The sequence below is a fragment of the Malaclemys terrapin genome, chromosome 1, assembly GCF_027887155.1.
Source record: "Malaclemys terrapin pileata isolate rMalTer1 chromosome 1, rMalTer1.hap1, whole genome shotgun sequence".
NCBI lineage: Eukaryota > Metazoa > Chordata > Testudines > Emydidae > Malaclemys > Malaclemys terrapin.
In genome coordinates this window covers 192555511-192582858 of record NC_071505.1, presented here as the reverse complement: position 1 = coordinate 192582858, position 27348 = coordinate 192555511, and the positions used below count along the sequence as shown (strand labels likewise).

The window sequence follows — 27348 nt, the reverse complement described above, 5'->3', positions numbered from 1 at the left end:
TATACATCAATGATTTATATACCTTGCTGTTTCAATTAAAAACTCAAAATGATCTGTTACGCCTCCAACTTTTACTTCTGTAATTTTTTTTAAAGTCTGTGTCAATGTATCTAATATTTACATATTTTACTATAGTTATACCTACCAAACCAAGGTTTGGAGTAGGTTAATTGCATAGGAAGATATTACTATGTTTACATTTTCTCTTAAATTACTTTTTTAAAAAGCACAGTAAAGAGTCTGAGGACAAATTATTCAACTGTTTATCATACATAAGACTGCATGACTATAATACAAAGGGCTTGTCTTTTTCATTTAACGTTACAATATACACAGCAAGTCCGGACTAGATCTTACAATCTGAACACAGGTATTTAACCTTTTCCATGCTGTTTATGTTTACAATGCACAGAAGTCCTGTAACCAAACTGTGTAGTAAAGCACACAAAACTGGACTGTAACATAACACAGTATGCAGAAGCATTGGATTTTATGGTTTTTATGTAAATATTTTTTTAAACGGCTTTAATTTTTGGTGCTTGCTAAAGTGTGGCAACCAACACAGGAAAAATTACCCATATTTTATATTACCCTTATATTTCTAGACAGCAGAAAGTACTGGATTCCTTTTTATATTGCTAAACTCAGTGCTCTGTTTCTAAGATGACAGCATTTCAACCACTGTAAACTTTTCTGAACTACTGAGTTCAAAAATACTTTAATTCACAGGCTTGACATGTCAATACAAAAGAAATATGGATCCCGTGATAAAAAAAATTGTGATTTACAAAAACTGATAACCCCCAAGTACTCATTTGCATTTACACAATATTCAGCTGCTGTGTTGCCATTAAGTATAACAAAAAAAAACTTTTGTTCAAAAAAAAAAACCCTGACCTAGCCAGCCACATGGAATTGACCAGTGTAAGGATGCAATATTCTTCTGCTGAATTACCTTTTTAAAGGGCTTACTGGCAGAGGTAGATCACTGCTTCTGTAATATCTAATGGGCAAACAATGTTCTGGGATAGGTAATTGCTGAACTACCTTTATTTTTCACTTTAATTCACTGAGTTTTTATTCATAATATTTATAAATCTTTATGTGGGCCCATAAATTTAGCAACTGCCAAGCTGACTGTGTTATATTAAGGCAGCATAACCCAAAAATTAGGCACCTGTTAAATACAGCCTTCTAACTTCAGGTCTCTCATGAGCTTTTTGCTTTACTCATACTATTGTTTTGGACCTGTTCATGCAATCAAGGTCTTACCTTCAAGTTTACATTTATGTTAATAAGGAATACAAGAATCAACTGCTGGTTTCATAGCTTCTGGATCTAGTGTCCCTTTTACCTTCAGAAGCCTGAACACATTTATAATGTAACAGATGTTATAGTCTTGAATTAGATGTCAATCTATTATGTTCAGTACACAGATTGCTGTAAATGTATTGGCTATGAATTCAACAACAGTTCCAGTTTTGTTTAAGCAATAGTACAGCCATAATTTTCAACTGACATTTAAAAATGGTCTAATTACACCTTGTGTCAAAGTGCAGAACTGCTACATTATTGGTTACAGACATCTATGTGCTATAAAAACAGCTTTGGTACAATAAATTATCAAAAAAGAAAATAAATTTTTGTAAAATTCACAGCATAATTGTGAGGCAAAAAAGCAGTCACATAAAATTCTGCATTTTTTAAAATGTTCAGAATGAACAGAAGACATCTTTGTGCAGAAGTAATGGTGGAGAAACCACGTGCCGAGAAAAAGCAAAAGAAAAAAGTAAAAAAGCAGGAAGGGACACAGTTGTAGCTATTTCCATCAAACGCAAACCACTACTTCTGTGACCTTCAACCAATAAGGAAGTCAACTTTATGACACACGCAAAGTGACCTTGCAATACCTTACAATAAGTGGGTCACAAAAGTCTATTTTAAAAGAAAGGCCTCTTGAATTACCCATTCTCTGTTTTCAGCATTAAGGACTGTCTGCAAAAGCATGTCCAAAAGTGATTGCATCTGAAATGGTAGGCTCTTCTAATTTAAGAGTCCAAATCCATAAGGCCAAAGGTTATCCCAAAGACCACCACTTAAGACCTCCCCAGGACTGGCCAGGACCAACCCGTTGATTGCTTCTCAGTGCACCTTAGTTATGAGACCAGTCATATTCCAATACTAGCTGACTGTGGTCTCTAAAATATGAGACACACAGAATCCCATTATAATTGCTGCTTTGATCCTCAGTAGATTCAGATAAGGAGAGTTCTGATCACCGCCACTTAGCATGCTTAATGTGCCTTACAAACTCCTTTACAACTGTCCCTTTTTACAGCTGAATATTATATATAGTGTAATCTGAAGGTCCCTCTTCCTTACAGTACTGCATTTCTGTGCCCATGTATATTTGGGGAACTTGAAAAACCCATATTACTCAATCCCTCCCAACCAACCCCAAAGGGTCCTTTTATGTAAAACCTGTGCAGTGCTTTTAAAAAAAATAATTTGCAACTAAGACCAACATTTGAACATTAACCCCTGTTGAATGAGACAAAAAAAAAAAATCTATGACTAAGTTGTGGCAAGTTAAAATGGGAGGAAGGGGGAAGCAAAAGGTGAGACAACACCTCTAAGCTATCCATTAAGGTGGGTTTGGACATGGCTCTTAAAAAAACTTTCATTGTCCCTTTGCAATCTTTTCAAGTTTAAAAAAATAGTCAGCTTTGCCCCCCTGTAGCGGTTCAGTGAGTTTATCTCCTTCTGATTCAAGCAGCTTTGCACTTTGTTTTTGGAAAAACACCACTTCTATAAAAACACACAAGAAACAAACTTGGTTTCAGTTTAGTCACGAGCTAGCCACAGGACTTTGCTGAACACAAACTCCTGTCATGGGAGACTCTTCTCTATCAATTCCTTGCCTCATTGCAAGGTGTCCTTCAGTCATGTAATGAGCAGGACCTGTATTAGCAGAAAACTGGTATGTTGGATGTCCAGCTATGCCAGTCTCTTGGCGCGGATTAGAATAGACTGTTAAATTCATGTCTATAGCTCCATTTTGTCCGAAGTCCAAGGTATTAGCAGCCACTGGGCGGTTCTGATAGGCTTGATTGCCTTGGTTACCGGTAGAGGAGGAAGATGTAGAGGAAGAAGTAGTTGAGGAAGACAGAGATGTCATGGAGTGGTGACTATGGCCCACCTCCATAGAATCCTGGGTGGAGGAGCTATTTGTTGGAGAATTGTAGACCCTTGGCCTGGTCCGGCTACCCAAGGCTTGCTGTCCATGATGATGGTGGTGGTGGTGGTGGTGATGATGGTGGGAGTTATTCCCATGGTGGTGATGTAATGCATTCTGTTGCTGAGGGGTTACATGAAAGGTGGTTTCTTGAACTGGATGGGTTTCAACGGTGACCTGTGTAGGAGCTTCAGTGCTTGTCCAACCAAGTGGAGGAGGAAACTGCTGTCGAACCTATGACAGTAGTTTAAGAAATAAAAAGTTTAATCAAATATGTTTTATATGCCATTTATACAAAGAGCTTAAAAACCATTAAAATTTACTCTAATGTAAAAAATAAAATAAATTTTAAGTAGCATAAAAACGGATAAAAGTACGAAGCTAGAAATATTTCTAATACGCTTTTCTAAATGTATCTTTGGAAAAGAAAAACTAGAACAGAAACTTTGAATTTAATATTGCTGATACACTCAAGAAAAAAAATTCTAATTATGTGACCTACTGCAAAAGTGTAAAAAGCAAATTCAGAGGCAGCATTGTTTAAAGGTAGTAACCAGTAAGTTTGTGTTTACATCATGCCTAGCACAACAGGACCCTGATCTCTGATTGGGGTCTCTAATACTGAAAAACAAATTATTAGTACAGTAAAAGCTGTTTTATCTGGCATATTGGAGGAATGGGGGATGCCGGTAAGTGAAAAATGCTGGTTAACTAAGAGGGAGGGAGTGCGGGGCTGGAGGTTGGAGCACAGGAGCAGGTGCGGGAAATGGGCTCTGGGAGGGAGTTTGGGTGCGGGAGGGAGCTCAAGGCAGTGGGTTGGGGCGCGGGAGGGAGTGTGGGGTGGCAGGTGCGGGGGGCCCTCACCTCAGGCAGTTCCCCGCAAACGACAACCTGTCCTGGCTGCTTTATAGAGCTTTCCAGTTGGTGAAGTGCCGGATAAAACAGCTTTTACTGTATTAATATTATTAGACAAGTAGCTTGAAGCTTGCATTGAGATCCCAATAGCATCAGAAGAGTATTATTAACAACTCTACCAAAATATTAGCTAATAAAACTGATTTCATAAGTTTATTTTCATAATTATTCCCCTCACCTGGGAAGAAGTACAATTACTCCTTTTATAATAGCGATGGCAATACTGAGAAGCTTTGTTTTTCCACTAGCTTTATGTTGTAAAGTGATGAGCAGCAATGGCCAATAACTACTACATTTTAGTTTTATTCTTTTATCAGTAAATCAAGCAGATATATACTCACTTATATTTTTAACCAAGACCATAGTTCAACGAATAATAAAAGCAACAAAAAATACTACTACTACTTTGCACTTGTATAGTGGCTTTCCTTCAAGAACATTAGTATGTCTTAGAAACATTAATGTCAAATGGGGATAAAGAGAGAAACTGAAGCAGAGGTTTACCTGGGGACAGACCCTGCCACTGCAAGCTCTGTGTGGGTTCTCTGCAATATACTGTTGTGACCTTGGCACAAAAAGCAGGAGTGTGTTAATAAAGACTGTGGATGACACAAAGTTGGGAGGTATTGCCAATACAGACGAGGACTGGCGTATCATACAAGAAGATCTGGATGACTTTGAAAACTGGAGTAATAAAAATTTGATGAAATTTAATAGTGCAAAGTGCAAGGTCATGCACTTAGGGACTAACAAAAAAAAATTTTGCTATAGGCTGGGGACTTTTCGGTTGGAAGACAAGGAGAAAGAGCTGAGTGTATCAGTTGATCACAGGATGACTATGAGCCGCCAATGTGATGCTGTGAAAAAGGCTAATGCAGTCCTAGGATGCATCAGGCAAGGTGTTTCCAGTAGAGAAACAGAAGTGGTAATACCATTATACAAGGTACTGCTGAGACCTCAACTGGAATACTGTGTGCAGTTCTGATCTCCCAGGTTTAAGAAAGATGAATTCAAACTGGAACAGGTGCAGAGAAGGACTACTAGGATGATCTGAGGAATGGAAAACCTACCTTATGAGAGGAGACTCAAAGAGCTTGGCTTGTTTAGCCTAACCAAAAGAAGGTTGAGGGGAGATATGACTGCTCTCTATAAATACATCATAGGGATAAATACCAGGGAGGGAGAGGAGTTATTTAAGTTAAGCATCAAGGTGGACACAAGAACAAATGGATATAAACTGGCAATCAACATTAGACGAAATTCGTTGAAGGTTTCTAACCATTAGAGGAGTGAAGTTCTGGAACAGCCTTCCAATGCGAGTAGTAGGGGCAAAAGACCTAACTGGCTTCAAGACCGAGCTTGATAAGTTTATGGAGCATATGGTATGATGAGACTGTGTACAATGGCATATTGCCAATCTGTGACTGATAGCAGCAAATATCTGCAACAGCTGATGATGGGACACTAGATGGGGAGGGCTGTGAGTTACTACAGAGAATTCTTTCCCAGCTGTAGGGCTGGTGGGTCTTGCCCAGATGCTCAGGATCCAACTGATCACCATATTTGGAGTTGGGAAGGAATTTCCCCCTGGGTCAGATTGGTAAGGAACGCTTGGAGGGGGGCGGGGGGAAGTGTTCGTGTTCCTCTGCAGCATGGGGCACTGGTCACTTGCAGGCTTAAACTAGAGTAAATGGTGGATTCTCTGTAACTTTAAGTCTTTAAATCATGATTTGAGGATTTCAGTAACTCAGCCAGAAGTTATGGGTCTATTATAGGAGTGGGTGGGTGAGATTCTACAAACTAGATGATCATGATAGTCCCTTCTGGCCGTATAAAGTCTATGTTCAAACTGCTCTTTGGGATGGACTGGAAGATTTATGACTATTTGAAGTCTCTGGTCCTTAACAGGGGAATGGAGGAAAAGCTGCAAGAGCCCTAGAGGCTCTCTGTTGCTGGCAGTCCATAGTTAGGGAGTGGGGGATTCTTCCCCCTTACAGCTGCAGGATTCCCCAGTACTTAGCCAAATTATTAAGGCTGCTGGTACTATTTTGGCCAAAGTGACTTACCCAAGATATTCACAAAGGATTATCTGTGGAAGAAATGGGACTAGCAAAATCCTCTTCCAATTGCCAGTTCCATGCCTACCCCACCTTTTTAATCACTTTGAAGTGTTAATGAGCATAAATCTTGACATTACAGGATAGTTTATGGATTCAATCTTCTCAAAATATAAAAGCAATTGCGTTTTTATAAATGCATCAGGGAGAAGCTCTGTTCAAGAGCATACCTGTGGACTCTGTGTTTCACAGTCCATAGCTTGGACAGCAGCAGTGAAGTGTCCACCACTGTGTCGATGTTGATGTGTAGGGTCTGACCGAGCCCTTCCACTGTTGCTTGTCCCAGAAGACCCACCTATAACAATCATAACACAAGCAATAATAGAAAAGCAGCAATATTTGTAGCATTCCACAGAACAACTGTTAGGAACATAAGATTAGGCTTTGATCTTGAAACAATTTATTCCGTATAAAGCAGAAATAGGTTTAGATGAAAAAAATTCGACTGAATTTTTAAGTTATAGGTTGTAGTGGAAATCTATTATGAATTTTTAAAATATTTTTGCTTTTAAAAAGACAAACTTTCAGAAGTGAAAAAAATGAAGACATTTATATGGAAAAATTGCTGACTTGAAATTTTTGATATTTTCTCTTTAAAATAATACTGTCTTGACAATTTACTAATGAGAAATGTACCTGAGCTTGAAGATGTGCTAGAGGTGGTTCCTGAAGACTGCGACTGCTCCATGGCAGGACTCGTAGACACACTGTTACTTGTATTTGTACCTTCATCTGCTGTTTTCTTAAAGAAACTGTGCTGCAGGGCATAATAAGGTTGAATTCGGGTTTTGGGGTCATAATCAAGCATCCTTAAGATGAGGTCTTTGAACTTCAAGTAGTCAGCTACAGTATGACCCGATTCCCCAGCACGCCGTCCGCCTGGTCCCCCTGTTTCAACTCCAAGTATATTGTGAAGTTTACGAGTTCCTGGTGGTTTGTACTCCTGTTGAGAAGTTAGCAGTTGACTGTCATTCAAGTTATAAGCTAGACTTTACATTATCACCGTTTAAATAAACCATAAAAGAAAATCAAATGAAAGTCAGGAGTTATTTGTCAGTACTGAGAACATTAATAGATTTAATTTTCAAATCAATTCTATCATACTGAATATTAAATAGTGTTAAAATTAAGTCTTCAAAAGAACAAACATTTTTAATCAGTACAATAGTTACCACAGAAACTTATTTAGAACACTCCATCCCTTATCTAGGATACCTAACTTACCCTTTTCCCATCTTTGGTCTTCTTTAAGTTCCAAGTGCCATCTGGCAACTTTTCAAAGAACTTTCTTGCTTTTGGTGCTTGGTCAAGAATATGAGCAGGTGCTATACCCAGAACTTCCACTATTTTATTCATTTGATCCACCTGGTTCAAAAGAAAGAATAGTTATAAAAACAAATGTAGTAGATAATTTGGCAATGAGATGAAATCTAAAATTCTAGGTAGACATGTGGGAAGAAAACTGGAACTACCTAAAAAAGCTGTTGAGTTACAAATCAGCTGTGACATTTGAGAATATTAATTCTTATGTAAGAAGCAAATACACAAATAAGTGCAAGTATCAATATTTGCAGAAATCAATACATTACAATTTGATATAAGCAATCTGTACTTTAGACTCCTGTCAAAAGATATTCCTACTGCCAAGTTGATGCCAATTCTTAAACACTTAAACAGGCTTCCTCTATGTGTGCCTTACAATTAATTAGATCAAACTCCTGATTAGAAAGAATGAAGAATAAGATCACTTCTACCATTGGGAATTTACACACCTCGTTTGCTCCACTAAAGAGAGGTTCTCCAGTGTGCATTTCTACTAAAATACACCCAAGGGACCACATGTCAATTGCAAGGTCATAAGGCATTCCCAGTAGCACCTCTGGAGATCTATAAAAACGACTCTGGATATATTGGTATATCTGAAATAAACACATAGAAAGATAATTAATAACTTCTGAAAAGCCTTATCCTGATTTAGACATTAGTGACTTACAAGAACTTTACCACAGAAAAGTATTTTTGAGGTTGGGAAGGACGAAAAGGGAAGTCTGGAAATTTAATAATATAAAAATCAGAATTTGTACTTGAAGTCTCAGATATCTACATATCAATACTTAATAAAATACTAGCACTCTCCTGAGCCCCGACATCTGCTACACGTCTTTAAAAATAGGGCTTTACTCAAAGAGATCCTTTTGTTTGTTTAAATTAATCTTTAAGAAAAAATAGGATTTCTCCCAATTCAGACTAATATCCTCCTCTGAATATCTTATTCAGATTTCTGTTCGGTTCCCGCTGTGAGTGGGGAATATCCTTCTTCACACTCCTCCCAACACTCAACTGTTGCAAAGAAAAGGGGATAGCATTCTTAATCTTTATAAGTAAAATTTCAGAAGTGCCTAAGTGACTTGCAAACCTAAATTCCATGTTCAAAAGTGTTTAGGCACTTAGAAGCCCAAGTCCCATTGGCTTTCAATGAGGCTTAAACTCCCAAGTCACTTAGATACTTTTGAAAATTTCTTTCTACAGGATTCCTAGTCATCTGTATGACTGACACCCCTGTTTTAGAGCGGTCAGGCAGGGAAAGGTTACTATGTATAGTGGGTATGTATGGTTGCATCTGAAGAAGGGTTTTTTACCCATGAAAGCTTATGCCCAAATAAATCTGTTAGTCTTTAAGGTGCCACCAGACTCTTCGTTGTTTTTTTATGGATACAGACTAAGACGGCTACCCCAATACTTATGTATGGTGGGATGTTTCTTCACTGACAATGTATTCAGACAGTGAAGAACCTTTCTGTACACTAGGATATATTGGGGTGCAATAAATATGCTCCATGTATCTTGAAATAATGTCTATGAGCAGACTGCCATTAAAAACTAAACTAGGTGGAGAGTCCAATTCTTCCTCAGGAAGGGAGAAGCTTTTGGCATCTGTTAAAACAATATTTATGTACTTATCTACAATTACAGTAAATGGTTTAATCCAATTTTTTTTTAATGTAAGTGAAATTAGTACTCATTGAAGGTGTCAGATAGATAGCCCTGAATACTGAAGTAATCTATTTATCCTCAAAACACATACGGCATAAATCATGGCAATCTAAGGGTATGGCTACCCTTGCAGATGTAGAGCGCTGTGAGTTAAACCAGCCCTAGGAGAGCGCAGTAGGGAAAGCGCTGCAGTGTGTTCACACTGTCAGATTCAAGCGCACTGGCGTGGCCACATTAGCAGCTCTTGCAACACCACCGAGAACAGTGCATTGTGGTAGCTATCCTAGCATGCAAGTGGCTGAAACGTGCTTTTCAAATGGGGGGCAGGGTGGAGTGTGTTGTGTGTATGTGGGGGGAGAGAGTGTGGGTTTTAGAGCGGCTGAGAGCATGTCAGCATGCTGTCTTGTAAGTTCAGACAGCAGCAGCCCCCCTCCCCGCCCGCCTCTCTCTCACACTCTCAGCAAGCAGCATTCAACACTAATGGCTTGCTTTGTCCCAGAGCAGCTAAGCATGCCAGCTGTCAAAAACGGTGCTCTGAAAGGGCATATCTGCTTTCCTACAGCTGAGTTCAAAACAATGACAAGAGTGGTCACTTGACTTAAGGGGATTATGGGACGTTTCCGGAGGCTGATCAAAGTGCAGTAATGCAACACCTCGTTCACACTGATGCGGGGGGGCATTTCAGCCAAGGCGCAGCAAGCGTTATGTTTCTCGTGCAGCGCTCCAGCTGCAGAGTCCAGGCGCTCTAAGTGCCTTGCCAGTGTGGACGGGTCGTGAGTTCGGGCACCTGGGGCTGTTTTAATACGCTCTAACTTGCAAGTGTAGCGAAGCCCTACGTTTTCCTTTACTGCCCAAGCAATGTGCCTCTATTCTAATCTAAAGGAACCATCTGCAGGACCTAGGGTAATTCAGACCCCTATTCCGCAAACACTTAAATGCATACATAATTTTACTTACTCTAATAATCCCATTGAAGTAAATGCAACTACCCATATGAGTAAAATTACTCATATGCTTAATGTTTGCAGAATTGAGGCCTTAGTCACTAAACCCATTCAATTTTTGTGTCTTGGGAGAGACTGTCAAGAACATGGCCAATTAGTGCTAATTTTGGTGGTGGATTCTGTGATGTGGACTGAACCACTGAACAACTATCAGATGACAGTGACTCAAGTTTTTCACCCTGGAACTGAATTTCAGCTAGCGAAGTAGATGTTAGAAGTTCAACACACCCTCAGCAGTCCCCTGAGCTACCCAGTATTCCCAGTCTACCACTTATTTTCTTCTATTCCTAACAATGAGCACACTTTATGACGAAAGATTAATGTTATGGAAACAGTGTTCTCTCTGTCTCTCTCTCAAAATTTTTTTTAAAGTTACCTCAAAGCTCTGAGTCTGGTTGGCCCTGTATTTAAAGCTAACTATTATAATGTTACAAATATCTTGAATGTTTTCACTTACCCATACCAAGCAATATCTTAAAATCAAAAAAGGAATTACAAACACAGAAAAAAAAATACTAATGAAAATATTTAATTTGTTACCCTTGTACTATATTAAGCTCCTACTGTTAAATGTAGATGTCTTTTGCATTATGAAATAGTGTCAGGAAAATTAACTGGGAATTTGTTAAAGATATTATTTTTCATAGGCACCCTTATGTTGCCACATCATAAAAAACAAATCAGTGTTTAATATTAATCAACATAAGCAAAGCTGAAATTGGCAATGAGAAAGTGTTAGGATTTGCTTAATCTCATTTTTAAATGTTCCTCAAGCTTCTAATTAGACAAAACATTAACATTTATGAAACACCCACCCTCTGCCCAAGTTGGCAAGAACTGCCAAAATCAACAATCTTGATAGCGCTTCGTTTGGGGTTACAGAGCAGGATATTCTCAGGTTTTAGGTCACAGTGAATGATACTAAGTTCAGGAGTCGCAAGGAAAAGCAGTGCAGTGCACATCTGCTGTGCAAACTTCCGTGTCAGGTTCAGTGAGACACCTCTGAAGTTGGTGTTCCGCAACAGGTCATAGAGGTTGTAGGACAGCATTTCGAAAACTAAACAGAGATGGTTTCGGAACATAAAGTGGCGTTTCAAATGCACTAAAAGAGGAAAGAAAATAATTTTACATTAGAAGTACATATTCACTGTGATAACTAACAAATGCAAAAATACAACAAATTATTACACAAGGTGCTTCAAGTACCTTATAGGGTCAACTTCCAACGTATTTATTAAAATAGGTGCTAGTTAGCGATATTTTCTTATTTATCGAAAACAATATTCACTTAACACCTCATCAATCTGATTGAAATGATTACACAAGGAGGTGAAATAAGAAAAAAAACAAAGAAGGGGCATTCACAGAAAGGAAAGGAAGCGAGTGAGGAGAATGCAGTGAAAAATGGGAAGGGATGCAAAGTATGGATCTGCATAGCATGTGAGCTATGGAGCTATAACAACTTGATCATAAGGGACTCTTCTTATATGAATATCTTACAGCATCTTCCAGGTCTAGGAGAAACACATACAGACTGCCTCTCCAAAACAGGGTTATACTTTCTCATTATTAAAAGAATTAAAATGTATAAGATATCTGTAATCATTCAGCTAAGAGGAAAAAAAAGTAATTCTGTTTTTTGGGGAAGAGACAGTGGGGTAAAGGTAAGAAAAGATTAGGCAAGATTACTAGCATCTAGAAATAGTTTCTTGAGTAAAGTTGTAACTCTCGAGGGAAGTGGTCTCTTGCCTTTCCAGAGGGCAGTATTAACAATTTTAACCAACAATTCCAGCATGATTTAACTAACCACAAGAAGAGTAAAGTGGAAATCACAGGTCACAGCCTTCCAAAATGTCATTGAATAAAACGGGCCAAAATCCCAAAGGCATCACTCTCATCTGTCCCATTTAGACATTATATCAACACTTGGTGTTGGTGGAATTGGAAGAAATGTGGCGTAGAGAGGATCCATGGATCACAGGATCAGGAATGCATCCAAAGTAGTCTCTGGACTCTGATGCTCTCTGGGGCAGAAGCGATGAGACTTCCTGTACAGCCTGATGGTGAACCAGTTCATAGTAGGGGAACCCCACTTGATGAATAGCTATTGAGTCATATCTTTTATGGACAACATTTCCTGTTGTCCACAAACTTTCTGCTGAGGTGATCTGAGGTGTGTATTCCTGGAAGATCAATCTTCTTCAGCGTAACTTTCTGGCATATGTAAAAAGTTCTACAGTTGGGGTACCTCTTGACACAGCAGAATGGATCTGATTCCACTCTGCTTGTTTAAGTAAAACATGCTAATGTTGCCTGTTATGACTTACATGGTAAGCCCCTTGATGACTGGTAGAAAGATCACATAAGCTTGATGACTGGTTCTTAACTCTAGCATGTTTATGAGAAGAGTTGTTTCTCAAGGTGTCCACAACCATTGCATTTGCAAGTCATCCAAGATGGGGACCCCCGCCCAACGTGGATGCATCTATCAGAGTCTTTGATAGAACTGGTGGGGGAAGAATGGAACCCCTTTGCAGACTTTTGTCAGGTCTATCCACCTCTAATCATAACAGGACTCATGGTGGAACAGGAACCAACATGTCCAGATGATGTTTGCTTGGCTGATATACAGACTTCAGTCACTTTTGCATGCAGCACAGGTAAAGTCTGGCATGCTGAGTCATAAAGGTACAGGATGCCATACAGCCCAGTAGTCAGATATATTCTGGATTAGCCTGGACATGTGTGCATATCATTGTCGTCAAAGTCTATAATGACCACAATGAACTCTATTTTGTGTACCGTGGTCAGAAGTTACTGGTCTTTATTTTCAGATTTAATCACACAAAAGAAGCAGTATCTCCTGGATGAAGTCTGCTACCTGTTGAGGAGACTTTGCACAAATTAGCCATTTAAGTATGGGAACATTTGGATTTCCAACTTCCTGAGGTACGCAGCTATTCTTTCAAGGCACTTTGAACAGTCTGGGAGCTATCAACAGGCCAAATGTTAGTACTCTGTATTGGTAATAGCAATCTCCCATTAGGAATGTTAGATATCTTATGTGGGCTGGGTGAACTGTGATGCAAAAATGGGCATCCAGGGGATGGAGAGTGGTGTATCAATCTCCTCTGCTCTAGGGATAGGGTAACAGAAGCAAATGATCCTGAACTTGACCTTTCTGATGAAGGTGTTTAGTTGTCTTAGGTCCAGGATAGACTTCAGTGCTCTCTTTTGGGGAATAAAACCCCTCTCCCCCGTACTGACGCAGGATTTCTGTTGCATCAGGAGACACACTTCTTAACAAAAGACACTCTCATCAGAAGGGTCATTTGTGGGAGGTATTTGAGGGTGACAAGAAGACTGGAACTGGATAGTATATGCAATCTCTATTATGTTCAGAACCCACTGATCAATAGTGATAGTGTTCCAGAATTTTCAGAACAGATATAAGTGATTCCCAAAAGAAAGTAGTAGGGGTGGGATGGGATGATCGGTAGGGATTGGTACTCTGCTCTTAAGCAAGCAGCCAAAATCAATCAAAGAAGGCTGATGGATCAACAAAGCAGTGGAAGTGAAAGATTTCTACCAAGGAAAATGTTGTCATTTCCTTGGTGGATCCAACTGTTTGTTCTGTTGATAGAGGAATGGCATTTGGTAAACCTGTGGTTTATATTGTTTTCCTTTGAGAGCAGGTGTATAGACTCCCAAAGACCTCAGGGTTGCCATTGAGTCCTTAAAAGAATGTAGTGTGCCTTGGCATAGAAAAAGCTGCATCCCTTGAATGGAAGGTTTTCAATTATGACTTGTACCTCCTTAAGAATTACAGATGAGTGGAGTCAAAAGGACCTTCCCATTGCTATGGAAGCACCCACCAAGTGCTGCCTCCAGAGATGGTCCAGCCACAAGTTGACCCTTGGCAATGATGGATTTGAATTTATCTATCATTTCCTGTGGAATCTTCTCAGTGAATTTTTTCAGAGTCCCAATTAATATAATCATATATTGCCAACAAGGCTTGGTAGTTGTAAATTCTTATTTGCAAACTAGAGGTTGAACAGTTTTTCCTGCCAAACAAATCCAAATCTGGGGGGAAATCAACCTTTGTTGTCTCTGGAGATTCATTTTATTGGCTGCTGCCAGTGAGCCTTGTGAGAGATGGGTATAAACTTGTTCAAACCCTTGAGAAGGGGCTTAATAGCACCCGTCCGTTCTTTTAGATATTGAAGCTACTGAGGCTGAGGTTTACCACAGTAATTTGGCAGGGCCTAACTGGTAGTCAAGCGAGTTGATACACAGGTATGGAGGAGTTTGAGAGTTTGTCTTGGACTACTCCAACAGGAATCTCTAGGAGTTCAGGCAACTCCCCTCATAAGATCTTGAAACGTTTTATAATCACCTGGGGTGGATGAAGATTCTGACAGCCTCATCTGGAGAGGAAGAAGAAACTTGATCAAGGACAGTGTTCCGTTGTTTGCACCATTTGAGTGAGTGATATGCCCTTCATGGGATGCTGGGGCAAGGATGATCTGGGTCTGGTTTATGATGCTGAAGCAATTCTTTGAGATGGGGAATATGTCCCCAAAAGCCCAAGTGTGTTGATGAGCATAGAAGGTTGTTAGCCAAAGAGGAGGGTACCAAAAATTCATATCCTCTCTTACCTAGTCTTCAGTCTTAGATAACCAAAATCAGCCCTAGAATCCCAGCCCTGCAGGAGCGGGCCTGTATCTCCTGAGACAAGGGATCTTGTTGATGAAGCTTTCCTGCTGTCCGCAGCTTCATAGGAGGAGAAAGAATATTTTTCGTGCAAAGGAGGGACTTTCCAGTTGGTGTACTCAGCGCCCAGACCAACTAAGATTTCGCTGGTATAGGGGATATACTAGGCACCAAGGTCAGTAATGATGTTGGTACCAGTGGAGGCACTTTTAAGGTTGCCAACAGAGGCAAGTCCAGTACAGAGGATACAGAGAAGTCCTTAGCTGCTAAGTAAACCCTCAGTAATGTATACATTGAAGTCTGTGAAACACCCATGACAGATGACTGTACCAAAAAGTGTACTGGTAAAGTCACTAATAGATATGGGCATCCTGTGGTTCCGAGGCCATCAGCACCATAGTTGTCGGTACCAGGAGCCTTGACATTACACAAGTGGTACCAGACAATTTCTGAGGGAACATAATATCGGAACCTGAATGGGTGCTGTTAGAACCCTTCTTAGCTCTAAGGCTACCCTTAGGGATATGTCTACAGTGCAATTAAAAATCTGCAGTTAGCCCATGCCAGCTAACTTGGGCTTGCAGGGCTCAGGCTAAGGGGCTGTTCAACTGCAGCATAGATGTTCAGGCTTGAGGTGGAGCACAGGTTCAAGGAAAGTGATCAGGAACAGTCAGCATGGATTCACCAAGGGCAAGTCATGCCTGACTAACCTAACTGCCTTCTATGATGAGATAACTGGCTCTGTGGATGAGGGGAAAGCAGTGGAAGTGTTATTCCTTGACTTCAGCAAAGTTTTTGATATAGTCTCCCACAGTAGTCTTGCCATGAAGTTAAAGAAGTATGGGCTGGATGAATGGACTATAAGGTGGATAGAAAGCTGGCTAGATCATCGGCCTCAACGGGTAGTGATCAATGGCTCCATGTCTAGCTGGCAGCTGGTATCAAGCGGAGTGCCCCAAGGGTCGGTCCTGGGGCTGGTTTTCTTCAATATCTTCATTAATGATCTGGAGAATGGAATGGATTGCACCATCAGCAAGTTTGCAGACGACACTAAACTGGGAGGAGTGGTAAATATGCTGGAGGGTAAGTATAGAATACTGAGGGACCTAGACAAATTAGAGGATTGGGCCAAAAGAAATCTGATGAGGTTCAACAAGGACAAGTGCAGAGTCCTGCACTTAGGACGGAAGAATCCCATGCATTTCTACAGACTACGGACCGAGTGGCTAGGCAGCACCTCTGCAGAAAAGAACCTAGGGGTTACAGTTGACGAGAAGCTAGATATGAGTTTACAGTGTGCCCTTGTTGTTAAGAAGACTAACAGCATTTTGGGCTGTATAAGTAGGGGCATTGCCAGTGGATCGAGGGATGTGATCATTCCCCTCTATTCGGCATTTGGTAAGGCCTCATCTGGAGTACTGTGTCCAGTTTTGGGCCCCACACTACAAGGAGGATGTGGAAAAATTGGAAAAAGAGTCCAGCGGAGGGCAACAAAAATTATTAGGGGGCTGAAGCACATGACTTATGAGGAGAGGCTGAGGGAACTGGGATTATTTAGTCTGCAGAAGAGAAGAATGAGGGGGGATTTGATAGCTGCTTTCAACTACCTGAAAGGGGGTTCCAAAGAGGATGGATCTCGACTGTTCTCAGTGGTACCAGATGACAGAACAAGGAGTAATGGTCTCAAGTCGCAGTGGGGGAGGTTTATGTTGGACATTAGGAAAAACTTTTTCACTAGGAGGGTGGTGAAGCACTGGAATGGGTTACCTAGGGAGGTGGTGGAATCTCCTTCCTTAGAGGTTTTTAAGGTCAGGCTTGACAAAGTCCTGGCTGGGATGATTTAGTTGGGGATTGGTCCTGCTTTGAGCAGGGGGCTGGACTAGATGACCTCCTGAGGTCCCTTGCAGCCCTGATATTCTATGATTCTAAGACCCTGTGAGGTGGGAGAGTCCCAGAGCTTGGTTTGCAGCCTGAATGTCTACAACGCAGTTAAACAGCCCCTTGAGCCTGAGCCCTGCGAGCCTGAGTCAGCTGGCTTGGGTCAGCTGTGGGTATCTAATTGCAGTGTAGACATACCCTTAGATTCAGTCAACTGAGAGGATTTATATAGTCCTTGGAAATCAAAGGTCCTTGGAAGCTGAGGGGCCCAGAGAAGATCTGTATCTGCGCTCGCTCTCTCTCTCTCTCTCTCTCTCTCTCTGAGACTTGTGCAGTTTTCTCCCTCTCTAACCTCAGTAACTACCAGATGAAGATGATGGTTTTTTAAACTCGGAATGGCAGCTTCAGGAGCAGCAGCAGCTGGTGCACTCCCTGAAACGGATCAATCAGATGATTCTGCCCCAGACAAGCCAGGATGAAAGGCAGGGTGCACTGACCTCTCTAAAAAAGAGCATTTTAATACAAGACTCTCATTCTCTGGATTCTTTTTGATTTGCAGATGGCACATCACTGAAGTGCCCCTCACTCACATAAATCAAACACCAAGCATGCCCATTGTTCAACAGCATTGTTGTCTCACATGAAGGACAATTCTTGAATCCTGGGGATTTACGTTCAGTCATCATGACCGAAGTGGTACTGAAAGTACCTCCCACATAAACAAATAAAGGACAATTTCGTCACAAAGGAAAAAGAAACTAGAAAAATTCCTAACACTACTTTAAACTAAGTACCTAATTAGCAATTTACAAAGCATATGAAGAGGCAGTCACTGCAAGCTCTGACTCGTAGCCACAGGAGATGAGCAGCAACTGAGGGATAGTTGAAGTGGCTCCTCCTTGTATGCACCTAGTTGGTGCACGGGGACACAAAGTGCAGGCACTTCCGCAACGGACACTGCTGCCAAAAGAATCCGTCTTAAGCACACTCAGTACACGTACACTGATAGTGGAATATATATGGACAAACACTGAAAGAAGAACCAAGATTTACCAAGCTGTCAACGATCTAGAAGAGCTGCTCCAGGAAATACTTTTGAGGCGAAGGGGGGAACAAGCAAGGCATAATATTTGCATACTCCAGTGTAGAGCTTTACCCATTTTTCTATAAATTAACTAATAAGGAACAGCAGAATCATAACTACTTTAGACTTTTAATAAAAACTATTAACAAAAATGCTTGTCCGTTATCCCTTCTTTGAATCTAGACATTTGTCTCCTAAACATTATTCAATACTAAATATTTTATAGAGTTTACTATAATATCCATGATTTACTTAAAAAACACTCGATCTATGCAATCTATATTTTTATACCATGCCCACCACTGTCATATCTGAAAGCCTTCAAAAATGTAAAAAAAAAAAAAAATCTATGACTCTTCTATAGACAACTTCTTTCTACATTAATCTATTGAGTATTCTAATAAAAGTACATCTATAAGCAAAATCAAAAGAACTTTTCTATGCTTACAAACTTACAGTGTACACGTACAATGAAGTAGCAGTATCTGTGCATCATCTAGGCAATGTGGTACTTGTTTTGTGAAGCTACTTAAAGTAATTGCATATCAATAAAAAAATACCCCAGCAAATGCCAGAGTGTGGGGCTGCACAGAAAGGTTCAGTAAATAGTGAGGAAAAAACAGAATTACATTTTAAATTTATAAAGCTTGGAACATGTAACTGCATCAATTTCTAGCAGAAGAAACGGTTTTGAATAGTTACATGGTAGTATCCTGTTAACTGACGCACACTTATGGAAACAATTTTAACAATCAAATAACTGTCTATTTACAGAGAGATTTGTTGTGTGTTCAGTATATATTAGAAGATATTAATTTTAAATTCACAAATTGGTTCAAAAATTAATCAACATGAGAACATTTCTATATTAAAAGATAACAAGCTCATATTTCAGCCATACTGGAGCAGGAAAGTAACCTGAAGCAAGCCAAGAACTATTATAAATTATTGCATAAAGAGTGCAGTCAACAGCAGGTGTGATATTTCAACAGAATACGTGTAATATTCGTCCATTGTTCAGAATTACTGACATTCATTACATTGGTCTGTTCACTGGCAGCCATCTCAATTAAACCACCAATTTATAAAGCAATCCAAGCGTAGCTTTAGGACAAAGTTATGAGATATATAAATTTTAACATGATGTTTTGGGGAAATATGGAATGTTTGTTTGCTTTTTTTAAATCAAGGATTTTTTCCAAGCAGAGGCTCTCAATCCAATATTAAAAATTCAAGAGGTTTCTTATTGTCATACCGTATGTCACTATTTTGGAGTGAACTAACGTAAAGGAGAGTAGTTTTTAGATTTCTAAAAGGCATCTCTTATGTCATATGCTGTGGAGTTTAATTTTTATTTGAGACATGAATGACATCAATAAATTTAAGTTAAAACATGTTAAAATATTTTTCACAAAAAAAAAAAATCACAAAACATATTTCTACACACTGACAACTATAATATTAAATAAAATGAGTTAAAATTTCCTAAATGGAAAGGCTTTAAAATAGTTATCTGGTCACTAGATAATGTAGTCCTAAGTACAATTTTACATTTTAAAAGAGAGAATCTTTCCATAATACAAAGATAAGCCAATACTCCCCACATACATAAAGAGAGAGTAAAGCTAGTAATATTATTAGCCTCTTAAAATTGATTATAATATGACAGAAAATAAATTCATCTTTTTCCTCCATATTTCTTCTCAACCTTCATTATTCCTCTGTTCTGATACTCGTTCCTTTCCATTATCTTTCCCACTCTACCACATTCCAAAGAACAGGCAGGTTTGTGAGTTTTAACATACTGCTTCTCATGGGCTGGCTAATTACCAATTTAGTTTTTATTATAAAATTAAAGTGACAACACAACCACATCTCAGGAAAAACGCAATGAAACCCACCAGGAACAGCAAAGGATGTATGTCTGATTTTTGTGCTGAGACCAGGTAAGCTTTCATGCTCACTCATCTCTCAGTTTTATTATAAAGAACCTTACGTAGCTTTTTAATTAATAATTTTTTACCTGGAAATTCCTTTCTATACGATGATTTAATCCGCACAGGATAAATGGGTAGCTCCACCTCTTTTCAATAGGCAGGCTAGCAAGCAAAACTTAGTATTGGCTCTGATTGGCTAACAGCCTTAGCTAGACCATGCCTCATTGACTTTCCAGTTGACTTGAGAGAAAACTCAACTTTATATTAGGAATACTACTTTTCAAAACATACACAGCCTATAACTTGGGACTTTTCACTGACAAAAGGGCCAGATTCCTATGCTGGCAGAATAGAGGTATCGATAGAAATTACTAGAAAATAAATTCAAGAAACAAGGTGGATGAGATCATATATTTTATTGGACCAACTTCTGTGGGTAAAAGAGACAAGCTTTTGAGCTAAACAGACCAGAAGAAGAGCTCCGTGTAGCTCGAAAGCATCTCTCTTTCACCAACAGAAGTTGGTCCAATAAAATATATGATCTCATCCACCTTATCTCCCTAATATCCTGGGACCAATACAGCTACAACACTAGGAAATAAATTATATTTTTTGTGCCCATGTGGACATCTGTGTGACATTTCCCAGAGAATAAAAGCTCAAATATGGAAAACAGCTGCATGAGTAGGATATAGCCCAAGATCCACCAAGAAATCCTCTGGGAAGATGAAGTTTGACCTCAGACTCATTCTGCTATACTGTGAAACAATCTGGGTGATTTTCTAATTGTTTTGTCCTTTGCAGGTAGAAGGCAAGAGTGTGATGTACATCAAGGTAGTGAAGTCTCCTCTCCTCTTCAGATACATGCAGTTTTGGTTTGGAAAAACCACAGGTCAATGGATTGAGTAGTTTATATGAAACTCCAAAACTTCTTTGGAGGTGAATTTCAGATGTAGTCATAAAGAGAGTTTGTTACTAAATATAGTTTATGGCAGATTCATCATTACGGCTCCCAGCTCAACCGCTCTTCTGGCTGAGGTGGTGACACCAAGGAATGCAACTTTCTTTGATAAATAAGACATAGAACACACATTTAATGGTTCAAAAAGAGAACATGGAACCAGTAGTAGACCATGGTCCAGGCAGCTTCCTGCCTATCCCCCCTCATCCTGTCTCAGGGAAAGTGGAGGGAAGGGGGAGTGGGAAGGGGAGAAAGGGCAGCCATTAGTTGTCATAAGATATTCTTCTCTTGTGAGAACATGTTGGTCCACAACAGAGTTCCAACTATCCCAAGTAAACAGAGAGGATAAGAAAAATTACTTCCTGCCTTGTCTTCTTAAAAGGCCAAGTTTAAGAAGTGTACAATGTCTGGATCCAGCTGGGGAGTGAATTGGAGCTTCTGCCTCCTTTTAGCATGTTTCTATGAGAAGTGGGCAAATGCCAGCAATATGATCTTCTCTGGTACCATAATTATATTGGGCTTCTTATTTTTTTCTGGAATTTATACCCCCTGTATAGGTTAAAATTGCTTTACCAGCAACTTTTCCATATTAAGAAGAGGCAGTAGGGACTGAAGACTGCCCCCTTCTCAGGAACAAAACAGACTCTGCCCAATCTGATTGCCATATACAGCAGTAGAACTCATGGTTAAAAACACAAGGCAGTTAATAATGTCATATGGTCTCATATAACTTCTTCTACATGCACAGGTCAACTGTCTTCTTTATGGTCTGCTGTAAAATAACTATTGATGTAAAAACAAACAAATGTATAATTCCTCAACATTATGAGCACTGTAAAATTAGTAGCATGGTCTTAGGTTCTCCAGCCAATTCTCAAATATTTGCAAGTGAATAAAAATAAGAATTATCTTAATACCTATATAGTATTTCATTTCAGTGTCATGTTTGTTCATAAGCTCCAAAAGGCGCACTTCAATCTGGGCTTGATTTAGGAAAGCCTTCTTGTTCTTTATAATTTTAATAGCAACCCACTCCTGTTCCACACGATCATAAGCTTTTACAACCTGAAAGAGAAAAAAAGACATGCTAAATACAATGTTCTAGTATTGTATTTTTGTATATATGTGTATTGAAACTGCACATTTCATTAAATTTATTTATTAAACAGAGACTTTCAAAACCAAGAAAGGTTTGAAATTAATCATATGTAAAACATACTTAGTAATCCAGTTTATATTTCAAAATTTTTACTAAGTACATTTAATTCTTATTGAAAATATTTGTCTTGAAAATAAGAATTTTCATCCTTTCTAGACCATTTTCTTTTCTTCTTTCTACTGTGAAGCCATAGGTGATATTGTGATATGATATTAATTTTCATAACAAAAATCACAAAAACAGGATTCAGACTTCATTGAGAAGGTGGACTGAGGAAATAACATCTAATTCAAGTACAAGTATAAAAAAAACCAATACAGAAAATAAGAGTAAAATCACTTTCTATTAAATATTCACTATTTAGAAATGCTTAATTCTCAAAATGCCTTTTTCAAGAGTTAACTTGGGTATGATGTGTATTTATTACATACTCTATGCTATCTGCTTGTGTTATCTCCCGAAGCACAGAAAATTAAATTTGGGTTTCCATAACACCGTGGAATTCTGAATGACAGCAAATGCAAGTTAAGTGTTAAATTAAGAACATAAGAATGGCCCTACTGGGTCAGACCAAAGGTCCATTTAGCCCAGTATCCTGTCTTCCGACAGTGGCCAGTGCCAGGTGCCCCAGAGGGAATGAACAGAACAGGTAATCATCAAGTGATCCATCCCCTGTCACTCATTCCCAGCTTCTGGCAAACAGAGGCTAGGGCCACCATTCTTGCCCATCCTGGCTAATAGCCATTGATGGACATATACTCTATGAATTTATCATCGAGTTCTTTTTTTAACCCTGTTATGGTCTTGGCCTTCGTAACATTCTCTGACAAGGAGTTCCACAGATTGATTGTGCATTGTGTGAAGAAATATTTCCTTTTATTGTCTTAACCTGCTGCCTATTAATTTCACTTGGTGATCCCTAGTTCTTGTGTTATGAGAAGTAGTAAACAACACTTCCTTATCTACTTTCTCTACACCAGTCATCATTTTATAGACCTCAATCATATCTCCCCTTAGCTGTCTCTTTTCCAAATTAACGGGTTTGATTCTCTTGCAAAAGCAGTTACTGGATGCGCATACTCAAGAAAATTCAAATGTCATGTTTTATAAACAAGAAAAATCATAACTGCAGAAATTTTGAGTAGACATCTTATTCCAAGAGCTTAGGAATAAGGAAACAATCTTTACATGAGACAGGAATGTAGCTTGGATATTGACTCATTTAGATGGCTATTATAACAAACAAATTAATGATTTTTCAGCTGACATCCATTACCTGCCCAAAGGATCCTTTGCCAATTAAAGAGTCAATTTCATAACGATCCATCCACTTTTCCCCATTTTTTACAATATAGTCATAGTTGTCATCATCATAGCCATCGTTGTAAACTTTCCGTTCCTTTTTATGACTGGAATCATCTCCTTGGCCCTGTTGGTGCCGCCTCTTCTTTTTTGCATAGTAAACCTGAAAATGGGGAACATACTGGTTTCAATTTCAACAGATGGTGTCACTTTAATCAGTAAAGAGTATCTTCAGGGACTACTCTAGTCTCCCCTCTCTCCCCCCAACCAGCAAAATTTTCTGGCTTTACAAAACCATTTTCCTTTTTAAAAAAGTTATTTCCTCCTCCCCAGTTGCTGTGTGAAAGACACCCATAAAAACTAGGAAAACTAACTGACTATACTGAGAAAACAGTGAATCTCTTAATACAGAGCTATCAAATTCACGAAGTAAAACAGAAAATGTATCTAAAAATTATAATTTTAGACATAATAATCCTAAGTGACATTTATAAATAAAGTAGATAAAGTTTCATGGAAAAGAGCAATTTTTGAATTAGCGTGTCCCTTCAGAAGTGCACACAATGTTTTAATTATATCACAGGATCTGAAATTCAGTCATTTATACCAAAAGCAAATATCCCAATATTTATGAATATTCAAGAAGCATCTGTAAGCACACCACAGCAACATATTCATAAAATGTAGCCTTTGAGCCTATTAAAAAACAAAGGGTACAAAAGAGAAAACACACCATAGTTAAGTCACTTACTCTGTCTCTCACACACACAAAAGGTAATACTTAGTCCTGCCTTGAATGCAGGGAATTGGACTAGACGACCTCTTCAGGTCCCTTGGTCCTATGATTGTACTTTACACACACACAAAAATTAACCTAACATCTTTATTTATGTTTAAAAAGACAAAGACTAAAGTGTAACCAACAGAAAGTAAAATTAAATATGTAAGCATTGGGAGAAGCTGAGTAACAAAATATTCAATTATTGCCTAGCATTACAGTATATACACAATATAATAATAATGATAATTAAATATGGAAATACTTGGCACTTAACATTTTATATTTTTCAAGTGCCGTATAAAACAATAGGGTAGAAAAAGTAAGGCAAAAGGAATTAAACATCAGTGACATAGCATCATTAAACTCAGTGACATAGCAGTTCTGGACTCCCAGGCTCAGGCACAGGCCACTAGATAACAGCAGCTGCTTTTAAACTGCTGGGGCCTTGATTAGAAATAGTAATTTTGCCAGACTACAGTCCATAAGTACCCAAGACTAAAAGAAAAAACAAAGTGAAATCATGGATGGCTGTAGTGCCATTTCTTTTATTCTACAATCACCACATGCATTCAGGAGGACATCACCACTTCCTTGCTTTATAACTTTGCCTTCTTTTGGATTTTGAATAATTAAGATAGATCAATTAAGGAGGCTTTATAGAAACACAAATTTTCTAAAAGATAAAGCAATCAAAGGATAACATGAAAGGCAAAGATAGCTTATGTTTTCCTGATGATACATATAAAAGACCTTCAAGTTTATTTATATTTACAATGGCAATTCAACTGCTGTCTAGGCCTTCTTTTCCAGAAGATTATGGCCTCACAGATATCGAGTAGTGGAACACGAGCAATTGGGAGGGAATCTGATTTTTATTCAGTGTTTAGAACGCGTGTGTTGTTGGTAAAACCAATGGAAAGTAAATGCTCTACAAACCGTTGGAAGAAAAAACTATAAAGACCTACACTTTCAAAAGTGACTGTTGAGTTTGAGAGCCGTGATTTGGATGCTCAACTTGAGACAACTGAAAGGGACCTCGTTTTCTGAAGGCAGGTGCTTAACAGTTCTGAAAAACCAGGCTCGTTAAAGTTGTCTGAAGTTGGGCACCCGAAAACTGAGGAGCCCAAAATAGTCACTTTTGAAAATTTAGGCCTAAATATTCAACACCCACCAAGCCCCTTTAAATTGAAGGCAGAGAAAGTTTCCACTTCAGGTCCTTCAAGGACACTTCCCACCAAAGAAGAGAAGACGAGACATTACTAATATTTCTAGAGGGGCGGGGGGGAAAATTAACCAAGATTTTAATTACATTATAAAGAATAAAAAAGGGCACAAACCCTTTTGTACTTTGATGTTATTTTTCTTGACAATAAAAGTACATGGACTTGTTTAATTTAGAATTCATTAAGTTAATTCATAAATTAAGAAAGAATGCCTGTATAATGTGCCAGTAAAAAATGTGTCTAAATTCATTGCATCTTATTAAAAAAATCTACTTGGAACACTTTAATCAATATTTTTGATAACACTACGTATTGTAATTATTAGCAAGTTATCATACATTAAATAAAAATATAACGGTGAACAATGTGGTCTTTACCTCATTAATATGTTTGTATGTTTTGATCAGATCAACGGAGAGTTTCCTCAGGGGAGCAGTAGCTGGATCACGGAAAGTTTGGGGCATCCGCCTCTGTAACATGACAATATCAGGCATCACTTTAAACAGACAGAAAAAACTAGCACTTTAACTAAATAATTACTACTCTTCAGAAGAGTAAACTGCCTAAATCTAATCCTATCCACTCTAACTGATGAATTTCTAATATTTACAAAGCTGTGTTTAAATAAAAAATTGCTACTACTAATAGGTTTAATATTCCCATTGTTTTTTGAGCTAGTTGACAATATATCCCCTTATTTCCCTCCCTCCCCCAGCTCCCTCTCTGGTCTCCTGACTTATCAAGCACATGCAAAATATTTGTATTTTGAACATATTTGCATTTAAAAAACAAACGTAAAACCATAATGAATACAGGTATATCAACTGTTTAAATAGTAAAATGCCACAAATGCTGTTATGGAACAGCAGAGTCAGTACATTTCAAAAATGCTTCATTATATTCAGTGATATTATAGGGGGCTTAGAAAAACTGGTATACAACTGAAGCTAGACAAATTCAGACTGGAAATAAAGGTATAAATCTTTAACGGTGAGAGTAATTAACCACTGGAACAATTTACCAACGGTTGTGATGGATTCTCCATTACTCACAATTTTTAAATCAAGATTGAATATGTTTTCTAAAGATATGCTCTAGAAATTATTTTGAGGAAGTTCTATAGCCTGTTTTATACAGGAGGCCAGACTAGATGTTCACAATGGTCCCTTCTGGCTTTGGAATCTATCAGTCTATATGATGTGAGAGATCTAGACGTAAATGGATGTGTTAGGGACAAATTGAAAGTATATTTTTTAAAAATACTTAAAAAGAAACAAAAATTGTATTTTCCAAAACTAACTAGTTTTAAAACATTCAGTTTTCTGATAGAACAACCTTTAAACAGCAAATAAAAGACTATTCTTTTCTAATTCCTGTTCACAATTAGAGAGTTGTGTTGCTCTAGAGCCCACGCAACATCACCAAACGTGCTCAGGAACACTTTTCTCTTCACTGTGTACACAATCTAGCCTACAGCCTCATCAGTTTCACTATACCTGATAAACACCTTTTTGCAGAGCCCAGAAGAACAGTGTACACCATTGACAAGACAGCAAAACTGACTATAAAATGCTGTAAAATAAAGTGCTGTAAAATGAAGAAAATATATTGAAATATAAAGGGAATTATTTCTCCCTCTAATCTGCTTCAGTTCTAATAATTGTAGGGTTTACTTATAAACCTAGATGGTACCAAGTTTACATATGTAAATATGATTTTTCAGTTGGTAATGTCCTTATAAGCATTTGAGGCAAGAGCAGGAATTTGGTAGTGTGGCTGGAGGCTCTGTCACTATCCATTAGTCACTCCACTCATGTCACAAGTGAAAACGTAAAGGCTACACTTTGTTCAAGGCAGGTGTAATGACCAGTCTCTCTGCTGCCACAGACTAGACTTTGTGGAGTTGTTCTCCCAACTATGAAAGTAGTAAGCAGCATGCCTATTCTGTAGAATGCAGTGTTATCACCCTGTTGGCCCTAGCCTATAAGACAGACAAGATGGGTGAGGTAGTATCTTTTATTGAACCAATTTCTGTTAGTGAT

The 27348-nt window shown here is 38.6% G+C and overlaps 1 protein-coding gene across 1 annotated transcript in view; it reads right to left on the bottom strand.

The window, feature by feature from the left end:
* Window positions 1-241: 241 nt before the first annotated feature.
* The window catches only part of DYRK1A (dual specificity tyrosine phosphorylation regulated kinase 1A), a 139256-nt gene continuing 112149 nt past the window's right edge, over window positions 242-27348 (bottom strand). Inside the window, exons 4-12 of the mRNA XM_054049022.1 lie at window positions 25684-25776; window positions 23277-23465; window positions 21759-21906; window positions 11081-11367; window positions 8040-8186; window positions 7492-7632; window positions 6904-7210; window positions 6438-6562; window positions 242-3469 (exon numbers count right to left, since the gene is read on the bottom strand). Of these exons, the coding sequence (XP_053904997.1) occupies window positions 2849-3469; window positions 6438-6562; window positions 6904-7210; window positions 7492-7632; window positions 8040-8186; window positions 11081-11367; window positions 21759-21906; window positions 23277-23465; window positions 25684-25776 (2058 nt within the window). The 3' untranslated portion in view covers window positions 242-2848. The remainder of the gene's footprint in view (window positions 3470-6437; window positions 6563-6903; window positions 7211-7491; window positions 7633-8039; window positions 8187-11080; window positions 11368-21758; window positions 21907-23276; window positions 23466-25683; window positions 25777-27348) is intronic.